General features: G+C 35.5%; 1 protein-coding gene across 1 annotated transcript in view; it reads right to left on the reverse strand.

The window, feature by feature from the left end:
- brinp3.L (bone morphogenetic protein/retinoic acid inducible neural-specific 3 L homeolog) overlaps nucleotides 1–23,813 on the reverse strand; it is a 398,147-nt gene that overhangs the window by 156,299 nt on the left and 218,035 nt on the right. Inside the window, exon 3 of the mRNA XM_018258776.2 lies at nucleotides 6,290–6,480. Within this exon, the coding sequence (XP_018114265.1) occupies nucleotides 6,290–6,480 (191 nt within the window). The remainder of the gene's footprint in view (nucleotides 1–6,289; nucleotides 6,481–23,813) is intronic.

The following is a 23,813-nucleotide window of genomic DNA, read 5'->3' on the forward strand; positions in this document are numbered from 1 at the left end:
GTGTTTTTTCTGGCACCAAAAAACATTTTTTCTATCGAAATAAATGCATGAAAAAACTGTGATAGTGCCATTTGCATTTTTTCCACGCTACATGCTATTAATCAAAATGAATAGCGAAATCGTAACATAGTTTGGTCAAATTATTTGCCACTGTTGAAAATGCAAATTTTGCTGCAAAAATGTATTAGGCAAAAAAAAATGTGCTCATTCATTTAGAGCACTCAATACAAAATAGCTCAAAGACTGTAGGTGTTTCCATTGTAATTGGCAGTACCCTTGGGATTATCTGCTAGCACACCCAAAAATATTTTGTATCAATATCCCAACAGCTGCTTCTAAAAATCTGATGAAAATAGCAGAGTGCAGTACTATCATTCACAAGGGGACTCCTAAATTGTGGCCACCACCCATGCCCTCTGAATAGAGATGCAAACAGAAATATACTGCGAGCAAGGTACAGCTCTTTGTTTCACATTTTAGGAACCTTAGGGTTTACCCAGTGAGCCAAGATTTGTGCACTTTTTTGTAAATACTGTAATCCCTAAATAGGCCATTTTATCAAAATTCACATTTGTGAATCTTAGGGGAAGATTTATCAAAATTTGAAATTATAGATCAGAAAAACTCAACCACTTTCACCATTTAATAAATATCTTAAAATCCCATAGGAATGAAGACAATGTAGCTGTGTTTTTCTGCGGTAAAATCGAATCTCACATTTTGATAAATCTGCCCCCAAACTTTCACCCATTAATAAATATGCTTCTAAAAATATCATTGGAATGAACAGAAAGTGGGTGAGTTTTTCTGTCGTGAGCTCTAATTTCACATTTTGATGAATCTGTCCCGAAGAGTTTTATAAAAAAAAAAAAAAAAACTTTAAAATTTACCGAACTAAATAAAACCAATAAAAAAACTTGAATGCATTTTCTTCATTGAGTTTGTATTCTACTCATCAATAGATCTACAAACGTTCAGAAAAGATTCTAAAAATATAAAATATTTGAACTGAAACAATTGCTTTCATTTTGCCTAGGACAGCTCCCATTAACTTCTGCATGAACCTGCAAGGTTTTTGATGCTAAAGTCTTGGGTTTATGTTAAATTTTTACATATTTTACCTATTTCTACATATTGAACATACAAGTTTTGGAAACCCTATTAAAAATTTACGAGTTTTAGCACACAAAAATGTGAATTGCCTTAAATTTCAAATTTGAAAGTTGATAAATCAGCCCTTAAAAAAACCTTGTTAATGAAGGTTATCAAAGGGTTACTATGACCTCTGCAGGCTTCATTTTAGAATCACAGAGTCTCTTATACAATAAAAACTATATCAAACAAAACAATGTCCTTTAGCAATTCTTATTTGTGGGTAATGGAGCGCTTACATAAATTACCTCAAATATACTTTTCTGCTTTCTATAGTGAGAAAAAAAAATGTTAATTAGCTCTTAAAATACAAGATGATGTTTCTCAATTACAGTATTATAAATAAACGCACCCAAATTAAGATTACATTTTGTAACACACCAGCAAGACTATTTATTTTTTTACAATAACTTATTTATGCTGCGGTAATTTCTCTAAGTGCTTTGAAGTGGCATTATCAGAAATGCATAATGTTGTACAAGCAATTAGTTATAACATACTGTAGTGGCTCAATTCTTTTTAATGAGTTGCAAATTGGTTAGCACCACGCACTGCACTTCAGAGAAAATAAAATTAATACTTTTTTCACAGTTTACCAAAAAATAAACAGAGCCATGCAGTTAAGTTTCCAAAATTCCTTCTGCCTGTCAAAAGGGAAAGGAAACATAGCTAGCAGGGAAGGTTGGCTGAAGGAGAAAGTCAACACAAGGAATGTGCAGCTTGCACTTTTCAGTTTGTTGGACAACAGCTCCCAATGTACCCTGACAGCTGCTTTGGGGTTCTAGTTAAACTACAGCCAGTAGTAGAATGTTTCTGGTCAATATGTTAATTAAGGTTGGTTAGGTCTACTCTATTGATTGGATCTTTATTTTCACTTTGAGACAAATCCAGCACTGGATTAATTCTGGCATTTTCTTCTTCTAGCTGCTCTGTGCGGTAATAATGGACACAATGCATTAGTGTCTTTCCGTTTCCTAGGTAGGGTCAATGGCTTTTTATTATGTAAAGTGCTTACAATGTAATCCTCTTTGTAACTAACTGACAGTTACGTTCACATTATATCTGCTGTCTCCTGACTTTTACATTTTAATCAAGTTTGGAAAAAAAGAGGTGTACGCTCTGCGCATTGACTCGCCAAAAATAGTGTTATGTATAGCTGCATGAATAAAGGATGAGAGATATTCTGCAGATGTGCAATTGTAGAATGAATAATTCTCAGAGTTGCACTGCTCTCCCAGTCTCTTTGTTTTTTTTAATTCTTTTTATCACCTTGTGTTGTAGAAGAGCATTGGCCCATGGGCTGCTTTGAACTTTATGCCATTCTGCCTTCCTCTATTGGCAGCCACTTCCCATTCACTTGGATGTGAAGCCTGCTGGCTACGGAAGACTCTTGTGTCAGTGGGAGGGTATTGCTTTGTAGTGTGTATGTCAGTGTTTCTGGGCAATACCTCTCTTCTAGTACAAGTGTCTACTATTGTATGCACATTACCCATGGCAGTCTGGCAGTATAGAAGAGAGTTGTTATTGCTCTCACAGTAAGGGCTATGGTGATCAAGCCATACCATATACTATTGCCATATTTACAGATCGAGCATGAGGTAAGTAAATGGACACATAGATTACTACCAGATATTGGGGCTCATTTATCAACAATGGGCAAATTTGCCCATGGGCTGTTACCTATGGAAACCAATCAGTGACTAGCTTTTTAAAGCCAGCTGCAAGACAAACAATGAATGCAGCAATCTGATTGGTTGCTATAGGTAACAGCCCATTGGCAAATTTGCCCAGTGTTGATAAATCAGCCCAATTGAGTTCATTAACTAAATAATTTTAGTCAATGCTGGCATTAACCAATAATATATACAAATACAGTTATAGAATTAATTATACATTATGCTTAGAACCTGAGATTTTCTGGAAAATGGATCTTACTTTAATTTGGCTCACCATTCCATAAATAGTGATGAGTACATTTTTTCGCCATAAATGGATTAGTGGTGAAATTCCATATTGCGCCATTGGACAAAAATTTGCCGGGAATAAATGCCTACTTCAATGCATTTGGAGTGAGACAAAACTTGAGAAAAAAAGCCCATTGACTTTAATGCGATTGGAGTAGAAAAAAAAACACCCAGTGACAATACATCTGGAGTGAGAAAAAACTTTATAAAAAAAATGTCTATTGACTTTAATGCAATTGGAGTGAGAAAAAACATCATCTATAGATATATTTTGCTACAAAAAGTTGCCGCAACAAAAAAGTTGCCCATAGCTATATCTTGCTACATCAAAGTCGCCCATAAACTAATCTATTATCCTACAAATCCTTTAAGTAACCTACTAGGACTGTTTTGCCATCAATATGGATGTAGGCAGCTTCTTTAAGATCAAGCACACAGTATTATATTACTGATAAAAAGGAAATACTATGTATGCAAAATGATGTGCTTAAAATTTACTCTTTGGGAGATTGCCTTTCTAGTATTTGGAGTTTTCTAGATAACAGGTTTTTAAATAAGGATTCTCCTACCTGCACTGATATTCTGCTAGTCAAGCAACCCCATATTGATATGGCATTGGTATCTCTCTGCATTTTTTTATATCTATCATTTTTATAAAGGAAGCCTACTGTGTCTGTGTAACACCAAGGGGCAGATTTATCAAGGATCGAAGTAAAAATTCTAATTAAATAAAATTCTAATTTCAGGCTATTTTTGTGTACTTCGACTAGGGAATAGTCCAAATTCAATTTGAATGTGAAAAAAATAAAAAAATTTGATAATTCGAATATCGAAATTTATCATGTACTGTCTCTTGTTCTGTAGTAACGCATACATAGATTTGAATAGACAACTAAGAGAGTTGACTGAGGGCATGATAGACAGATAGCAGGGAATGTTTTTCCACATCAAAAAGAACAAATAACCAGAGACTACCCCTTTAGACTAGAAGAACAGAATTTTAATTTAAAGCAGTATAGGGGGTTCTTCACCGTGAGGACAGTGAGATTGTGGAATGCCCTGCTGTATGATGCTGCGATGGCAGATCCTTTTAATGCCTTTAAGAGTGGCTTAGCTGATTTTTTGAGCAAACATAATATTCAAGGCTATTGTCATCTTAAAATCTACAATAAGGGGCAGATTTACCAAGGGTCGAAGTGAAAATTTGAATTTTGAATTTGAATTTTTTTTCCGACTAGGGAGTAGTTAACATTTGATTGTAATTTTGAAATTAATCATGTACTGGCAATTTAAGAATTTGAATTTGACTATTCACTACCTTGAACCTGCAATCCTGGAATCAATTTCATCCTGGAATCAATTTCGAGTTGTTTGGAGATATCCTTAAAATCAATTTCGAGTTGTTTGGAGATATCCTTAAAATCAAATTAGATTCATGTACTAAAAGTTAACTCAACGGTGAACAACCCCGTTAAACAACTTTAACCTTGTATGTGCATAAGAATTTGTTTTTCTCATTTTACTTGTACAAAATATTAGAAGACATATCAGTCACACCATAAACCTGATTCAGTGGCAGTGTGAAGCTTCACACACACACACACACACATAAGGGGACATAAAGAGATTTGAATGCAATAAGCTGGTTTAGTATGGTTAATACACCTTTTCATGTATATAGGCATGTGTGTTATGTGTGTTAGCATATTGACAATAACTGCATTTATAACCCATTATAAACATATTTGTTTATATTCATTTATTATTTTATACTTCCTGCATTAAAATTGAAAGCTATTAGGAGGCAAACATTTGCAGTTATTAATAGTGAAATGATTATACGACTTCTTTTAATTCAGCATTAAAAGCTGGATACATGGTCAGATTTAAGGTAATCAGATCAAATGCTTTGGAAAGGAGTGCCTTTTTAATAAATTAAGGAATTCAGCCCTTGCTGTTGTGCAACGTCCTGTGTAGTTTAAATATGCCATTTGATAATTGTGTAGTTTAAATATGCCGTTTGATAAATGCTTCCCTTGGCCCCTGATAGCGGCTCTGTTTTTTTTTAGGGCAGACAAATGTTTTCTTTTAATTTGCGGTTAGAATCTTGTTAACTAAGAGACTAGCTTTTCGTTATAGATTTTGCCACAGTGGTAGGAAAGTGCAGCTTGAATTTGTAGTAGAGGTGGGGAATTTAGAAGAGAAAACTGAGGTGATAGATGAACATACAGAGGGCACAAAGATTTATGACACTTCCCAAGCCTGCTACATTTTTATTTATATAGCTCCTGGATTCTTGCCTAGTAGAGTAAGATTTTGGTAATTATTGCCATAGTATGATCAATGATTTATGTTTTTGGTTCTGATTTACTTTAAAGACTTATAGGTATGGGGTAAGGAGGACCCAAAATAATAAAAAGCATGTCAGTATTTACCATATGTAGGGTGTGTCTTTGCTTCTTGTACACTTTCCGATAACTTCCAATTTCATAAGTTTGCATTGATTATATGGCATTCCATGCCTGCTTTTGACCATTCTATCCCTACCAAGCATTAAAGCATTAAATGTAGGGGCAGATAAAAAAGTAATTAGCTTTATTTAACATCAGTTTGGGTACCTGAGCTTTGGGAATGTTGTTTACAACCAGACATAAGGGAACAGCTGAAAATCAGTGCATGGCTGTATGACAATGTCTTGCCCTTTTGAATGAATAGGAAGATGTAAGTCTAGACATCTGATGACTCATGACATAGACATGGAATGTGTGAGATGCTTGGCAGATCCCCTGTGTGATCACTTTCTCGATTAATGCAACTTTTCAAAAGCTTGCCTCTCTCATTTTCGACCATTACGTTCAGTGTCGGACTGGCCCACCGGGATACCAGGAAAACTCCCGATGGGCCCAGGTGTCAGGGGGCCCTCATGCTGCTAAACATTTAGCCTATTTCAAAAAGAGACTATAGAGGTTGAGTGAAGAGAGGAAGAATAATAGTACTGAGAGTGGGCCCCTGGTCTAAGGTTTTTGGGTGGGCACCTGGCGTCCCAGTCCGACACTGATTATGTTTCAGACTGTAGCCTCAAACTAGTACAATTTTAATGCAAGTTATCAAATTTGAAAATAATAAAATATTTTATGTTAATATAAGTAATAATGTAAACAATAATACTGTACCTCCAAGAGTTGCTGAGAGAAGAAAATGAGTCCCATACTTCTTTATAATGTTATCAGTGATCTGTTGCAGGGAAGGTCTTCTTCCCAGAAGTCGTATGTTGCGAAAGAATTCAGGAGCAAGAGGCAAAGGAGAACCAATAAAATTTCTTCTTTCGACTGCAAGATTATTTACCTTCCAGCGCCCAAACTCTCTGCAAATAATAAGAAAACTTTTAGTATTTAGAAAAGGTGTTGAATACAAATGAAACCTTGCAATTGACAGATGTTTGAGGTTATTGTAAGATTTTGGGCAATTAGCATGAGTACAAAGTAATTATGCAATAACTCTGCTAATCTCATTTATCCTGTCACCACTGATTTGAGCACATATGGAACAATGATGAATAAATCAATTTACAATCTAAAGCAATGCCTGTGCAAGATAAATCCGCCATCACTAAATAGTGATGCTCAAAAAAAAAAAAGGAAACAACCAGGCTCTCTAACGCTCAAAAGAGAACATTTGATAAACCTTAAAAAGTAGAAAAAAAAACAAATAAAATAAACACAAGTAAGTTGTAAATTCTATAATAAAATTCATGAGAACATTATGAGGGAAGGAACTACTGACTTGCAGCCAACAAATTATATACTGATATTTACAATGCTAAAATACAGAAAAGTTATATTCCCTTTGCATGAAATTAAGGCACAACGATATTGAACTTCAATCCTTAGAGAATGTTCTTCTTATCCAGGGAATATGGTGTGAAGAACTAGTTTGGAACACCTAACTACTTCTTCCTAGGGAAGTATACCAATTTGTCTCTTTGTCTATCAGGGGATGGAACACAATGTACAGGTTGCTCCGAGCACTTTTATAAGCAAAAATATTTTGAGAAACATTTACTTCCCACTGAAAAATTCCCTCTGAAACTTCTTAAAGGGTTACTGTCATGGGAAAACATGTTTTTTTACAAAACACATCAGTTAGTGCTGCTCCAGCAAAATTCTGCACTGAAATCCATTTCTCAAAAGAGCAAACAGATTTTTTTATATTCAATTTTAAAATCTTATATGGGGCTTGACATTTTGTCAGTTTCCCAGCTGCCCCAGTCATGTGACTTGTGCCTACACTTTAGGATGGAATTACTTTCTGGCAGACTGTTATTTCTCCAGCTTGATGTAACTGAATCAGTCTCAGTGGGACTTGGCTTTTACTATTAAAGGGATACTGTCATGGGAATTTTTTTTTTTCAAAATGAACCAGTTAATAGTGCTGCTCCAAGTCATGTGACTTGTGCTCTGATAAACTTCAATCACTCTTTACTGCTGTACTGCAAGTTGGAGTGATATCACCCCCCTCCCTTCCCCCCCCAGCAGCCAAATAAAAGAACAATGGGAAGGTAACCAGATAACAGCTCTCTAACACAAGATAACAGCTGCCTGGTAGATCTAAGAACAACACTCAATAGTAAAAACCCATGTCCCACTGAGACTCCTTCAGTTACATTGAGAAGGAAAAACAGCAGCCTGTCAGAAAGCATTTCTCTCCTAAAGTGCAGGCACAAGTCACATGACATGGTGCAGCTGGGAAATTGACAAAATGTCTAGCCCCATGTCAGATTTCAAAATTGAATATAAAAAAATCTGTTTGCTCTTTTGAGAAATGGATTTCAGTGCAGGATTCTGCTGGAGTAGCACTATTAACTGATGCGTTTTGAAAAAAACATGTTTTCCGATGACAGGATCCCTTTAAGTGCTGTTCTTAGATCTTCCAGGCAGCTGCTATCTTGTGTTAGGGAGCTGCTATCTCATTACCTTCCCATTGTTCTGTTGTTAGGCTGCTGGGAGGGTGACATCACTCCAACTTGCAGTACAGCAGTAAAGAGTGACTGAAATTTATCAGAGCACAAGTCACATGACTGGAGGCAGCTGGGAAATTGACAATATCTCTAGCACCATGTCAGATTTCAAAATTGAATAAAATAAAATCTGTTTGCTCTTTTTAAAAATGGATTTCAGTGCAGAATTCTGCTGGAGCAGCACTATTAACTGATGCGTTTTTCCATGACAGTATCCCTTTAAGTTTCCACATTTTCAAAACATAACAGAGCATAATTGTTTGTTTGAGAAGTAATTCACTTATATTCCCTAGTGTGCCATGTGCTGTTTATGTGAAAAAAAGTAAAGTATAGGAACCATACAACTGCAAAGCTAAGAGGATTTTTTAAGAGGATTCTACATATTAGTTCAACCCTGTAGCCCGTTTATTGCTGATATCTCTAGAACCAGTGAAAGCAGGAATACAACTTAGCTTCACTGAGAACCAGGAAAAACTTGATAAAATTAAGCTTAGACTCATTTTTAATACAGTTACTTTTTGCTGAGGCTGCCCAACAAACTTCCAACAATTGCATATAAAATAAAACATGATGGTTGGGCAATATATAGCACAATTTCAATGGCCTTGTAGCTATCATCCTTATCGACTTAGGATCACTGTGCCTTTACATCACCCATTACAAGAATGGCAGGTTTCATTTGCTACATAAATGGTTAGACCAATGAAAAACAACATATGCTGATAACCCTAGGTGAAACATACCTCAAAATGAGCTGTATAGTCTGCTACTTTAGTAAATGTGTATTAATTAATCAAAATGTAGGGCAAAGATGTCAAACTCTATGCCTTCCAGCAACTTAAAATGTCCCCACTAATTATTGCAGTGAGATTGACAGCAGCTTGTGAGACATTAGCTTGGAACTCCTTATTAAGAAATAAGAATACTTAAATGGATATTTGAATAATTACAACTATGACTATAAATAAGGTTTCACCCCAACTATTATCATTCTCCTAATGTCCTACTGAAAAAAAACCCATTAATGTAATGATTAGTTAAAAGGAAAAAGCATTTTGTTAATGTTGATAAAGTTATTTTCTCTTTTTCTTTCTATTTAAGTTAAGGTTTTTATTTTTACTTGCGTTTGCCTATTCCATTTATCTTCTACCTGTCCATGTAGCAAGATTAGAATATAATGTTTGCTTGACAACCCTGTGATATGGACAGATATGAAAGGGCAAATGGATACTCTTGTCACATGTCGTCATTTCCCTTGTTAAAGTAATCTTATGCACATACCCTTAAATAGTTCTTTATGGTGATCTGAGCTAGAGGGCTATATGAAAGTCAACTGGTCCATGGTAACTCGGAACCTTGTAAAAATAGTATAGAGGAAAACTAGTTACTATATTTTAAAATTATTCTCATTCATTTACAAAGCCAAGTGCACAATTTGCAGGCAATAGGCAATTGTGGGTTCTAGCTTTCTTGGACACCTACTATACATGGATATATGTATAGTAAACACTGTATAAAAGTGTGCATGATTCTTCTGAACAGTTCAATGGGTTACACCACTTTGAACCACAAGGAAACCAAAGAATTAAAAAATTCAAGTGACTTGTTCTGATAAGATACTTTTTCTACCAGGAGCAAGACAATAGGACAGGTGGTAAGTACAGGGGCCCATTGTTGCCTACATCCATGACTGCTCCCTAATTTGTACATATGATTGACACACAAGTTAGGAGATGGGTATGATGCAGGAGGGGAAATGCCTACATTATCTTTCCCCGTCTACCCCCCCATAATTGCAGGACTACTGAACAAAGACAGCACTGGTAGGAGGAGGTTTCAGGTCTCTGTGCACCAAAATGGAAAGCAGAAACCTGTGGCAATACATCAAAGCTAGTGCAAAGTGCATTCTGCGCCATACTTTTTAGTTCATAAATGACCCCTATAGAGTTTATTATTACACAGCATATTTTGCCATGTAAGATGTGCTGTCCTGTGTACTGGTGTTACAAGATATGTTCATAATAGGTTGGTTTTGGCAACCTTGTAAATTTTAGGGTATTCTGTAGGTTCCTATAAAAAAGCTATCTGCGTTTAGTTTGTAAGTAACTTATGCTTTGGTGATTGGTAACTTGATTAATAAGAAAAAGAGGAGGCTATACCCATATAGTGCAGTGGTAATGGCTATAATAAATAACTTCACAGTGCATAATTGCACATACCAGACTTATATACATATATTTCTGCAGTCATGTATCATGCAGAACACAAGGGTCTAATTATGCATTTTGCATTGTTTTCCCTCTGCAAATTGCTTTACGAAATAGAGTAGAATAATAACAATCTTTGGCAATTGTAATGCAAAGGTCAAAACCTGTTCACGATATTGGAGATAAAATTCAAATGTCACTAAACAGAAAGTTTTGTGTCAAAATGGCATTTTGTTTATAGCAACGGATTAGCAGTTGTACGATTAGCCATAAAAACCAGCACCTACTTCCTTTACAGTCCTGCTGAACAGATGGATGGCTGCTTTGGAAACAGATTAAATATTGCAATGAAAACTATTACTTCTGGCAAAAAAACTGACAAAGCCCATAAACTTCTGAAATCTTCAAAGTTTGAATAGAACATTTCCCTAACCCACCCCCATCACATGAAAGTCTAAACTAAAGCCAGCCAACTGTTTTTTTTTAACATGAACTTTCAGCAATCCCTGAAACCTAAATGGTATTAATTTCATTTTAGCAATTGCTGCAATGCACTGATTTTGATGCTTCTGCCCAATATGATGGGCAACCTGAGATAAAGATGATATCCTTTGCTCACATGCTGTTCAAACACAGTCAATATGTGTGCTGCAGAGAGTTGTGCTAATATTACGGCAACAGTACTTCATGCTGTGTACTAATGCTTCCTATCATGGGGAGGCCAGTTTGGTGGACAAAGGACAGTTAATGGAGCAGTATTGATTTGTTAGGCACCCCCTGTGAATCTAATTACTAAACTTGGAACCTGGGCCAGAGATTCTCTTCTCTAAATGTAGTGACCCATTTGCTTGTGAGTAGAGCACCACCATCATCTATGTCTACATTTAACCATTTCTCTTTGCTGCCCTTGGTTAGAACATGTGCAGTATAGTATTAGTAACAACTTCTATGCTATAACACTTAGGAGCAGATTAATCAAAATGTGAAATAAAAAGCTCCCCACAGAAGAACTCTTTCTATTCACATTTTCTTACAATTTCTATTCATACCTATGAGAGTTTTAGAAGCGTATTTACCAGTGGGTGAAAGGTAGAATTTACCATTTGATAATTTTGCTTTTCAAACTCCCATAGGAAAAAAATGTGGCTGAGTTTTTCTGCGGTGAGCTCTAATTTCACACTTGGATAAATCAGCCCCATAGAATAGAGACCACATTCTACACATCATTTTCTATGAGTCTGAACAATTTCAATTGATGTTGAAAACTCAAGTTGAAAAATAATTAGCATTTTGTTGATACAACTCCCATTGCGTTCTACATGAACTCACCAGCCCTCAAGGAGCCTATTTATCAAGCTGTATAAAAGCAACTTATACTGATACCACACATCATTGTCTGAACAGTGTGGTAATTGCTTTCTCTAGTTTCTCTTATGACAATGTAATTGCATGCATTTTATCTATTTATGTTATGTATTGTTACTTATTTGTTGTAGTTTTACATAGATAAAATATGCTTTAGTCTGCCTGACTAAAAAAGGCTTTAGTCTCCCATGTATGTATGTATGTGTGTATAACTTTATTTGTAAAGTGCTGTTAAGGAGCCGCAGTGCTGTACTGTGCATAAAAGTACAATATATATATAAAAGTATACATGGGGGAGACAAATCACATAATAAATATATACAGAATCATAGGACAAAGAGCTTAAGTGCTATGTGGTAAGAGACATAGTGTGAAGGAAAAGACTGAAGCTGCTTATGTATGTATAACTTTATTTGAAAAGCACGGTTAAGGAGCTGCAGCACTGTACAGTACATAAAAGTACAATATATATATATATATGAGTTTTCACAGGAAAGACAAATCACATAATAAATATATACCGAATCATATCAGGACAAAGAGCTTAAGTGCTATGTGGTAAGAGAGGAGGTCCCTGCCCCATAGAGCTTCCAGTCTAAGTGGATGGGAGGCTAACATACAGGTACAAATTGGAGATAAAAAGTGCACAAGGTAAGGCATAGTCAATAGGCACAGGACTAGGCTAATGTTCTAGTGCTCCAAAAGGTAAGCTCTTAGTTTTTTCTTGAAGATATGTTGAGAAATGCCAGCAACTAATTTATGAAATTCTAAGGGGCAGATTTATCAAAGGTCGAGGTCAATTTTGAAAAAAAATTCGAATTTCAAGCTATTTTTTGTGTACTTCGACTAGGGAATAGTCCAAATTAGATTGAATTTGAAAAAAATGTGAAAATTCGAATATCAAAATTTATAATGTACTATCTCTTTAAAAATTAGACTTCGGACATTCGCCATCTAAAGCCTGCTGAATTGCTATTTTAGCCTATGGGGGACCCCTAGAACCTATTTGAAGTCAATTGGGAAAAACTTCAAATCGTATTCGTGCTATTCATTTGATTTGAACGATTCGAATTCGGCCAAATACGGACCTATTAGATCGAAAACTGACCTATTTGACCAAAAAAAAAACTTCTACTTAATTTCGGTTGGTCTTTTTGGATTCGAATTTTGAATTTTTTTCAATTCGAAATTCGACCCTTGATAAATATGCCCCTAAATCTGTAGAAAATGTACAACCTGGTTTAATGAGCTGCCGGGAAGCATGATGTGGGTGGGGTTGAGGAGAGCTCATTAATATTTAAAATGTACATTTTAGAGATACTCAGGCTGAAGGAAGCCAAGTTATGTAATGCCTTTGCATAAATGGGCTGTATGGTCAATTTCCAGTTGTATGCATGTCTGTAATGATCAGGATCGGACTGACTGCCCCCTGCATGTGCATGAGCGCGCACACTGTGTTTTTGCTGCTACCAGCTGGTTGCAGCAGATGAGAAGAAGAGATGCAGGGTGCAGATATGGGTCGGCGGGGCCCCCAAGATACGGGGGCCCACCGGGCTTTTTCCCCGTGTCCTACCGACCCAGGTAATTATTCAGGGTGAAATGATACAATCTGTCCATTTACTAAGTGGCAGGGATATATTATGCATCAGAAATCCTGAAAAGCATTGATTCAAGCAACACTGAAGTCCTTAAGGAACACGCATTTTCACAACAAACCCAACTCTTGTGCTAATATTTGTCTTACAATATTCCTTGCTGTTGTTGATATTGACATTTTATGTGAATTTAGTAATTACATGTCAAGGATGTGATGACTCCTTGGTTTGCGAGGATTGATTACTGCTAACTAAAAGATCTCTGACACCAACTGTATAATTACCTTATTTGTCTGTATTTTTTCATCAGCTTATTAATAAATGTAAGCAAATAAAATAAAAAAGAAAATGGTAAGTTTGAGCCATGTATAGATACTTAAAGAGAAAATGGATAATATGCTGTACGTGGGAGAAAAGGAGAAAAAATGATTTGCTGGGTGGGTTAGAAATGGAGACATGGAATTCAGACTAGAGCATGGGGTGAAGACAGTATATAAATTCTGTTTTATAGTGGCTTAGATGGCCCAACAATGAAGAGCTAATTCCTCAATACTAGACTCAACAAACAGTCTATTTACATCTCAAGGAAAGGGGACATTTCTCTGAGGACAACAATGTGTACATTTTAGAAAGAAAGCCATTTATGCCAAAGTGGAGAAACCATCCCTGAACAGATGAGGAGGCCATCAATGTACAATGCTGTTTTGATATCCTCACCCGGCAGCTTCACGACAATTTAACAATTTAACACCTGCCTCAATGAAAATCGTGGCACTATTATGACTGGATTATATTATGACACATTCTGGACCACTACGTTAATTCACTAATATGCGAAGTTGAGCCCTGGGCGCTGTGCGCTGGCGACTTTTCGCTAGCGTTACTTCAGCAGTGCAAGCATTTCATAGCGAAGATGCGCTAGTGTTCGTTTGTGCCTATCGAAAATTCGCTAGTGATCTTGCAATCAGGTCAATTTGCAGAGAACTTTAATTTTCACCCATTGATAAATATATTTCTAAAAATCCTATAGGAATGAATTGAACATTTATAACACTTATAACAGCTCTTCTATATCATATAAACTAAATAATGACCAGTAAAAAAAAGTTAAAAAGAGACTATACATAATTAGGAAATGCATTATGTGACTAGGTCTGTTCATCTGTAGGTAAAACAAAGCTCCATAGACAGAATAACACTTCTGACAGTAACTGGCATCATTAGCATATACGTGCAAAATGGTGATGAATGCTGGAGTATCAACTGATACTTAAAACCATAAAACCCATTTACTAAGGGATGGGAGCAGGAGCTCTAAGAATGCAAACTAGTAGCAGTACAGAGCAGAGAAGCAGCAAAAATAGCTTTAGGAAAAAAAAAGTGCTAGGTGCTGACCGTAGTCATGTACAAAGGAGCCCTGCAATTAATGACTGCCACCATCATAGTAGGGCTCCCCAGTGTATTACATTCCCTGTTGACCAAGGGATGAGCCATCCACTTACAGCCCATTCTGTATCCAGAAAGTTATTCTAGTTGTTCAAAGTGTTGTGCATCAGGGTGCAACACACAGTACTGGGGGGGGGGAAGAAGTGCAAAAAAGCATGTAACGTACCCTGTTTTTTTTCACTTTTCACCTTGCACTAGGAATATCTGTGTTGCATTTGTTTTCTAAAGGAACCCCCATCTCTTCATTTGTTGTGTTTCTGGCACCTCTAAATATTCACAGGGTTTCACAAAACAGGTGCAGATTTGCTTGTTGTATCATGGGCAGTGAACCAATAAAATGTGCAGTATCTAGAGATTTGTCAGTTCACTCTTGTGCAGTGAAGGATTTTTTCCATGTGGCAAAACTGAAGATTTCTCTTTATATGATCAGCAGAGCCAACACTGTCATGCTATTATCTTTTTCACATTAAAACATGATGCAGCTATGTAACAGCATCAGGAAAAATGTCTATTTGCCTAATTACAACTGAATAAAGCCATGTTTAAAAACTTAAAACGCAAGCCATAATTGTGTGTGCTGCTATTCTAGATGCATAGAGTGTCCATGTCCATTTAAATTGTCTGCCCTCTCTCCACAATAGCCAAACAGTATATCATTGACAGGCCTGTTTACTGAAACGTGATGTTTCATGCAATGTGAATTCGATTTGCATCACTTGGCAGCTTTTGCAAATTCTCATTCTGAAGGATGTGCTTTTACTAGAACTAAAAATTAAAGTATGTCCAACCATGAATAAATGGAAACAGGCAAGTTTTAATGCAATATTTGAGAAAAATAGATTTCTTTTGATGCCTGTTTTTTTGACTCTTTGTTGCAAATATCTGTTTCAATGATATTTTGCTATTTCTGCTTTAATGAGTTTATGAACAGACCCTTTCATGTCTGATTTAAGCCCTGTGAGTGAAAATTGTGATTTTTGCCATACAGAAATGTCCACCTCATACCGATGTATTAAACATTATTTATTACTCCCAAGCCAAGGTCAAATTTTTTGAGATGTATTATACCCCGAATCTGAAAATCTGTTATCTCAAACCTGCCAAGGTCATGTACAAGTCAATGGTAGATGTCCCTTTTACAATTTGAAGATATCATGATCTGCGCTGGGTTTTGTCCGATAATACAAAAAACTTGAGTTTTCGGGTTATAACACAAAAAAATCAAGCAATTCAAATCTGAAAAATGTGTACGATTCAAGTTTTCCCTCGACTGTATTGAGCCTTTTCCTGCAATGAATTTTTCGAGTTATTTTATTTATAAATAAACTAAAATTGTGGATGGGAGTTTGGTCAAGCTTGGTTTAATAAAAAGATGAGTTAACTTTGAGTTTTAGTAAATAACCTCCTAAATGTATAAACTGAACTCCACTTTTTTTGCACCTATAATTAAAAAGGAGAGGTGTAATATTGCTAAAACAGCTGTCTTTAGTGGCTATAAATAAATGTTACCATTGGTCTAGGTCTAGAGGCAATACCCCAGTGCAGGTAAGCAAATAGTTCCATTATTTTAAAAACAAATATGCAGAATTAAGATATAATTTTATACCCAATCTATCTCCTCATATGATAGCACTGTATGAGAAAATAGTGTATAATGATATATTCTCCCTTGAAAATGAAAATGTTTGATATAGTGTGCTATATGAGATATTGAACATATAATTTTAAATATAAGAGCACAGTAATAATTATGTGGCATTATTATGTGATATATTTCATTAGAAAAAAAGCACATCATTTATCACCACAGCTAGAAAAGAAAGTATGTCATAGAGAAAATTTAGCCCCATGTCAAGTAGCTTTAAGGCTTATCCTAACGGCATTAACACAGCAAAGTCAAATCAATTAATCATGATTTTCTTTTTTTTTTTTTTTTTAAAGGAATTGATGGATAGGAACATTGTTTTCAATTGTTATTGTGTATATTTATGTTGTCATTTAGCATTTTAATAGCATTTTAATAACTTTAATAAATACTTCAGTGGGAGTTTCATCAGCCAAAGCCACACTAGGAGCTTTCAGATGAACAAAGATCTACAGTATTTAAGGCATATCAACGGAGTCGATGAAAAATGGCTAGAGGGAAAAATAACTGAAAGAACCTAGATAAGGCTTTATCTTCAGTACTAACAGAAAGGAAGCTCTGAAGGGGGGATTATTTAGAACTAGGAAGAAGAATGAGACAATTTTTGCATAACTTTGCAACTTAAACTAAAACTTGAAACAAATGTGCATGAAAGAAGCAACTTCTAGAATCAAAAATTCTGAGCTAAACATTCATTTTATGTATAAAAATAAAAGCAACGTGCTTTTTTTATGATGGAAGAACAAACAATCATTTTAATGTGAGAAAAAAGGATTCCAACTAAAAAAAGACCTGGACAGAAGCAATATAGAAAACACATACTGTACAAGTATTTGTCAAACATTGATAAAAAAAGCTGGCAACCACCTAATATGATTTAGAAATTCTAACAACCCAAACAGAATTGTCTAGTCTCAATACTATAAATCAAGAAGTTGTAAGCCATCAAAACATTAAAGTAAAGGGGCATACCATAATGAACTTAGATGATGAAATTGGGTCCAGAGCTAATATTTTTTTTCAGTTTTAAAGTCCCTCGCCATAATTCAAATTTAGAAACGCGCAATCAATATGTAATCTATTTTAGCTGGTTAATATATTGGTTTAATGTTATATATGTAGGCTTACTGTAGACAAATTATTAAGAAAAAAAACTTTATGTAGGAGAACTGATCTAAAACTGGAGATATTAGGATTTGTAATGGCTGAGCCTTGTTGTCTTGGAAGTAGGCTTCCGTAAAATAAATGATGCCATTTAAATAAAAACAAATGACTTCTCAATATCTGGCTGTGCCGCTGGGAACTTGTTATAAGTCGTTAAAGTAAAAATCAGAAAAAGTTTATTGGAATAGGGTCTCTTAAAGATATTCACAGACCTGGATTTGTAGAAAGACCATCAAGGCCCAGGCCTAGGGTGGCAGGATTTTAGGGGGCGGCATGAAGTCCAACCACACCCGCATTTTTTCGAAAGCTCTGGGCTGATCATGAGATACAAAAGTTTTTTAAATTTCCCATGCACCTATCCTCAGTGCTCCCAACTTGATGATAATTTGTGAATATGCACAAATGAAGGGGAGGGGACAGGGGTGACAAACAGCAGCGGGCCTAGGGGCGCCCACTATGTAAATCTAGCCCTGGATGTTTATTGAGCAAATCATTGCAGTCCCTTTCTTGTAGCATTTCTCAACAGCAGTGTAATTTACTGTGCAGTTTAGAAATTAAAAAAGTAAATTAAATAAAAAAATTAATTGTTTAAGGGACAGAATGAAAAGGGTCTGTTAAGAGAAATACCATACAGTATAACGTTTCTTTCAGAGAATATTTAGGATGAGAGACACATAAGACATGAAAACATGAAATTAGAAGCTAAATGGGTAGAAGAAAAGTATGAACTGAGTTTTGTGGACGTGGAAGAACTAACAAAATATATTATTCATGAAAAATGTGACAATTCAGTAATGTAATTGGGAATAAATAGATGGACAAGGCTGATAACACAAATGATTATACTAAAGACAGTGTTGTTGACTGGATTTGCTCTAATAACAGAAGGGATCAGAATTCTAAAAATGCAAAAGTTGCATAGCATAACTGGCATGGATTTGGTTGTTATGAGTTAAACACAAAGCATTACCAAATGAAATCTCTTGGGGGGCTACTTATATAACATTGAGAAATTGATGTTGGCTATCATTCCTAATGCGTAGCAGATTATGTGGTCAAACGTGTCAATGTCCCGTATCTATATAAAGTACATATATAAAAAAAACAATCTAAGATTTTGCATCAAACAGTAAAAGGTGTCAGAAGGGATAGGCCCAAGTAGGATTCAACCGGAAATGACTGGTGCTTTAAACAACAAAGCAATACAGCATGTGCCGTTACACCACAAATAGAATATAATTATTGTACATAGTCATACTAAGTATGTAAACTAAATAAATATGTATTAAATAAATACATAGTCCAAGATATGTTTGTCATAGCCTCAGAGCCAATCAGGATACCTGCTAAGTATGGTCATCTGCACAGTATTTGGATTCCTGACCAGAATCAAGACCACTGTTAAGTCTACAAACAATCTACAGGTATATGTAATAATAACTGCAATAATGTTTTCTCTTCTATCAGTTAAATAAAAGTAAAAGAATTTAAAGGAGGAAAACAACAAAAAGCGGGAGTATAAATAAAGAAAGCATAAGACAGAATCCAGAACCAGTGGTAGAGTCTGTGTAGAAGAATTGCATGGAGGAAAACAATAAGTCTTTGGGTTAAGGAAGGAGATATTAGAAGTTGCACTGTACCACATCATACTGCGCCATTGATACACCCACAGCAGCTAACGCCATGTTAAAACAATTAAAACATTCTTACAATCATTCTACACTGTGCCTTCTGTCTAATTTCAAATGATATAATGCCTGATTATATTAAACAGACTTAAGAAGGATCTGACCTGGTGACATGAAACTTACATTTCATTCCCCATTCTGCCTCTGTACCTGGTAAAATCAGTTAGCATTATAAGTCTACTTACAATAAATCAACTTGAGTTAAATGAGCTTAGGTGCCTGTAATTATCTCTGCTCAGTCAAGCCCATAAAATGTTCATAACATCTCACCGCTGCTGCTAGAATTCCATGTACAGAATCCCTCCAGCTTTTTGGCATAGACAGTTTTTATAAGACGTGTGAAATAATAAGATACTGCAGGTTGGAAAGTATAAGAAAAATCATCCTAAGAAATATTAATATCAAAATATTCACCATAACATATCTGCTCTTTTAAAGAATAGTATTTAACTATGATATTGTTTACCTTATTATCTTTCTTTAGCCTTAAATTAATGAGAAATGTGTACAGGACACAATGTGTTTACTTATTGGATTTTATCTAGTTGGTTGCTATTGTTATTATTATTATACTTGGGCAAGCATTTTTCTTTCTATCACATTTGCCCAAAAGTCAGTTCCTGGCTAAAGAAAAAGCATGAGAAAAGTATGTACTGTTTAATAACTTTTTAAGGGCACTGCTTACTGTAAGAAACAGCCTTAGGCACTCGTTTTGTTACTAAACATACAAAACAAGTGTTTGTTATAGTTGCTGGCACTTCTCTCTTTGCTTTTAACACATATGCAAGATTGAGATAAATTATTAATGATTTCGCTACAAACGGTTACTTTTTTGAGTGCTAGAGGACTTATATTTTATCTCAAGCTCTATAGTCACAACCTCATGTTGTACTATTCTACTTGAAATATACAGCGTTTACCAGTCTCAAAAACAGAATCCAATATAACGAATTCCTGGGTGCTGGGTTATACAAATAAGTATCCAAAAAGCACATGAACCGCACTCACAGGTCTTTTATAAACAAAAAACATGTATTTTACTTCCAACGTTTCGTCTTCTAAACTGGAGCCTTCATCAGTGTTTTTTGTGAGTGTGGTTCATTTGCTGTTTGGATATATATATATATATATATATATATATATATATATATATATATATATATATATATATATATATATATATATATATATATATATATATACTGTATATGTGTGTGCAGAATATGTAGAGACACACATACCTCAGGTGTAGCAATTAACTGTAACTGTACCAATATCTGAGCTTTAAGGAATTTCCCTGCAGAAAGTTACTGAATGGTACCAAAAGTTGGATGAGAACTTTTACAATAAACCAGCACTGAAAAGAGTGTGGTGATATGCAGTATAAGCAGTTTTTTCGGGTTTTTTTATATATATGGTGAGAAATAAGGGGTACACATCACATAAGTCTACAATCCATGACCCATTTTGTGTGTTTTTACTACTCCATGAATATGAGGCAGTTGGCAATTGACATACTGTATGTAACGCTTTCTCCACTAGACATTAGTACCTGATAACCGTGAAGTCTACCAATTGAATGATCACTATCACTTTGGTGGGTGATCTGTTAAGAAGAGGTTGATGCTTACATCAGAGTTGGAGGTACAATATGGTTAGGAAAGTAATTTGGCAACCCCAAGTTTGGCTCTCTATGGGGCAAGTTCACTAAAGCGCAAAGTGGCTAAGGCTAGCGCAAATTCGCCAGCGTGACGTCATTTCGTTACTTTGTCGATTTACTAACGGGCGCTGGCGTAAAGTCGCTAGCGAAATGGACCTACTCTGGCGCTACTTTGCACCCTTACGCCAGGTAAAGTTGCGATATGGCGAATGGGACATAACTACGCTAATTCACTAACTTGCACATTTTATTGAACGTTACCTCTTGTGCCAGACTTGCCTTTGCCACCTCAGACCAGGCGAAGTGCAATAAAGTAGATAGGGCTTGCTTCAAAAAAAGTTGAAATTTTTTCCCAAAAAACGCTGGCGTCTTTTCCTTTTTTAAGGGTGATAGGCTGAAAAAGATCGTACATTTTTTTGGGGGTACCCTCCTTCCCTCTTACATTTCCTAACATATGGCACCTAAACTATACAGTGGGCACATGTATAGGGCAATATAACAACTCTATTTTATTTTATGAAGCTTTCCCAGGCTTGTGTAGTGTAATGTATTTAGTGTTACACATACGTCCATTGTACTTTAACTTGGTGCCATATGCAAATTAGGCATCACTAGCATAACTTCGCTTTGCTTGACGAATTAACGCTAGTGCAACTTCGCTACCGTTCACCTCCCTGAGCGCAACTTCGCATTTTAGTGAATTTGCATAGCGCTGGCGAAACTACACCCGGCGAAGTGCGGCGGAGTGTGGCGAAGCTGTCGCCGGCGCAACTTCGAATCTTAATGAATTTGCCCCTATGGTAGAAGGCTGTAATAATATTAATGATCAATACTATGGTCACTGCTGCTATATCACAGAGGATTATATTTTCTGTCTAAACTTTGTAACCCACTATATTTTTTACAATCCATTATGCTCCTTGTTTCAGTTACTATTTTTTATTGTAGGGAGAAATGTCATTGTAGTAAGGGGCATGGTAAATGTAGATATGTGCTCATGTCATCAGCTTTAGGGGTGCACCCTAAGGTGTCTGATTGAAAAAAAAAAAGGTTCACAAAAAAGCAAAATCCCTTCATCGCACTTGAACACTAGCTTCTAAATCAAGAGGCGGAGCCGATTCATTCATAATGAATTTTCCAACTAGAGAACAGAGTGTTATACCTTTGGTCTGCTAATGAACAGTATTGTTATCCATACTGAATTTTTACACGTGAGCATGTCATGTTTCCTACATATAAAATGAAATATGAAAAAAATGGATTATATTCATTTATTTCTAGAGAAGAATATGTACTAAGATCAAGTAATAAAGTATACCAATTACATTTTTTGGTCAGTAAATAAAATGGTCGATTTATCATGATAACATCAATTGTGTTCTACAAAAAAAACATTAAAATAGGCCTGAAATTCACATTGAACCCCTAAGCTCGAAGAGTTCTAAATGCATGTAAACATGTCGATGAAATTTAGATTATCAAGAGAAAGCCAGGTCACTTTTCCAATATTTCAATTTTTGAAGAAGATTTATAATGACAATGTATAGTCAAACATATTGGTTATCTTTATTAAAGTGAAAGACAAATGGGTATATGTAAGGTTTTTATAGGTTTCAGTCTTTATCTCTTGCTGACCAGTGCATCTTACCTGCTATTCTTAAATACACTTAAAGATTTCTCTGTTGGTCATCTCATTAGCTAGGTGTACATTTGGGGAAAAATGTGTATGTGCAATCAGTCACTCTGATTAGAAGAGCTAATTATGGTGTGAAGTACTCCTACACAGTCTTCATGGTCTTTTAAAGCCTCCGAGTGATCTTTCTGCTGGGGAAACATCTGTCTATGCTAATGACAATATTCATATTCAGTGCTGGTACAGGGAGTTGAGGAAAGGCTACATTTGAGTCTTTGGGATGATAAATTCTAGTGGAAGTTCAACATTTACCTTGCAGCAAAATTAGTAAGCCGGGTAATAAATCATCGTTCTAACATCTAAAGAGAAAAACCTCCTAAAGCATGTTCATTTTAGATGTGAAAACCCCATCACCTATTCCTAAGTGCAGGTTGAACCAAATTGATCTTAATGTGCTGTTTGGGGTTTTGATGATTAATATGAATTGCAGTTTTCTGAAAGCCTCAGACATTTAACACATTAAGACATTTATAAATGGTTTCAACAGCAACAAAAACATATATTTTGCAGATAACAACATATGTTCTATACTTCCATGCACACACGCCTTTCAGATTTGGCATTTTTCAGTAGCAGTATGCACAAAATGTCTCTGTCTTAAATATATTGATAATGGGTTGAGTGCAGAGGACTCTTCTATTTGTCTATATGTATTTTGTGGTCACAGCCTCATTGCACAACTTTCCCTTGTTTGTTATAATTGTGTATAAAGACCATCCAGCTTGTTATGTTGAATACATTATTAGCTGGTAATGTTCAATGGAAGTTAATAAATGGCACAAAGAAAGTATTGTTGGAATATCTTTGTGATTTTTTTGTCACTTTCTGTTTTTGCATTTTCTTTGATTAGGCAAAAAGAACAACAATGTAATAAAAACAATGCAAATGTTGTAGAATGTTTTATAAACTAAATAGGCAAACTTTTGCAATATGGGTTGTGTGCAGGTTAGGTTATGCTCATTTTATGCACTTTAAAAGATAAGATATAAGTGTATCTGGCCTATGCAGATAAGTGACTCTATAACAGCGTCGATCTAAACATTTATACTAAAGACACTGACTTAATAAAATCATTTTATGGCAGTTACTTTTTTATGTATAGAGCAGTGGTATCAAGTTAAACATGCTCATACAGTATCATCTTTCTTATGGCATAAGGTGAATCCTTTAGTGGCTCTTGCTTCTTATTGTAACATGAGTTATAAATGGAATACAGT

This window comes from Xenopus laevis, chromosome 4L (assembly GCF_017654675.1).
Source record: "Xenopus laevis strain J_2021 chromosome 4L, Xenopus_laevis_v10.1, whole genome shotgun sequence".
Classification (NCBI taxonomy): Eukaryota; Metazoa; Chordata; class Amphibia; order Anura; family Pipidae; genus Xenopus; species Xenopus laevis.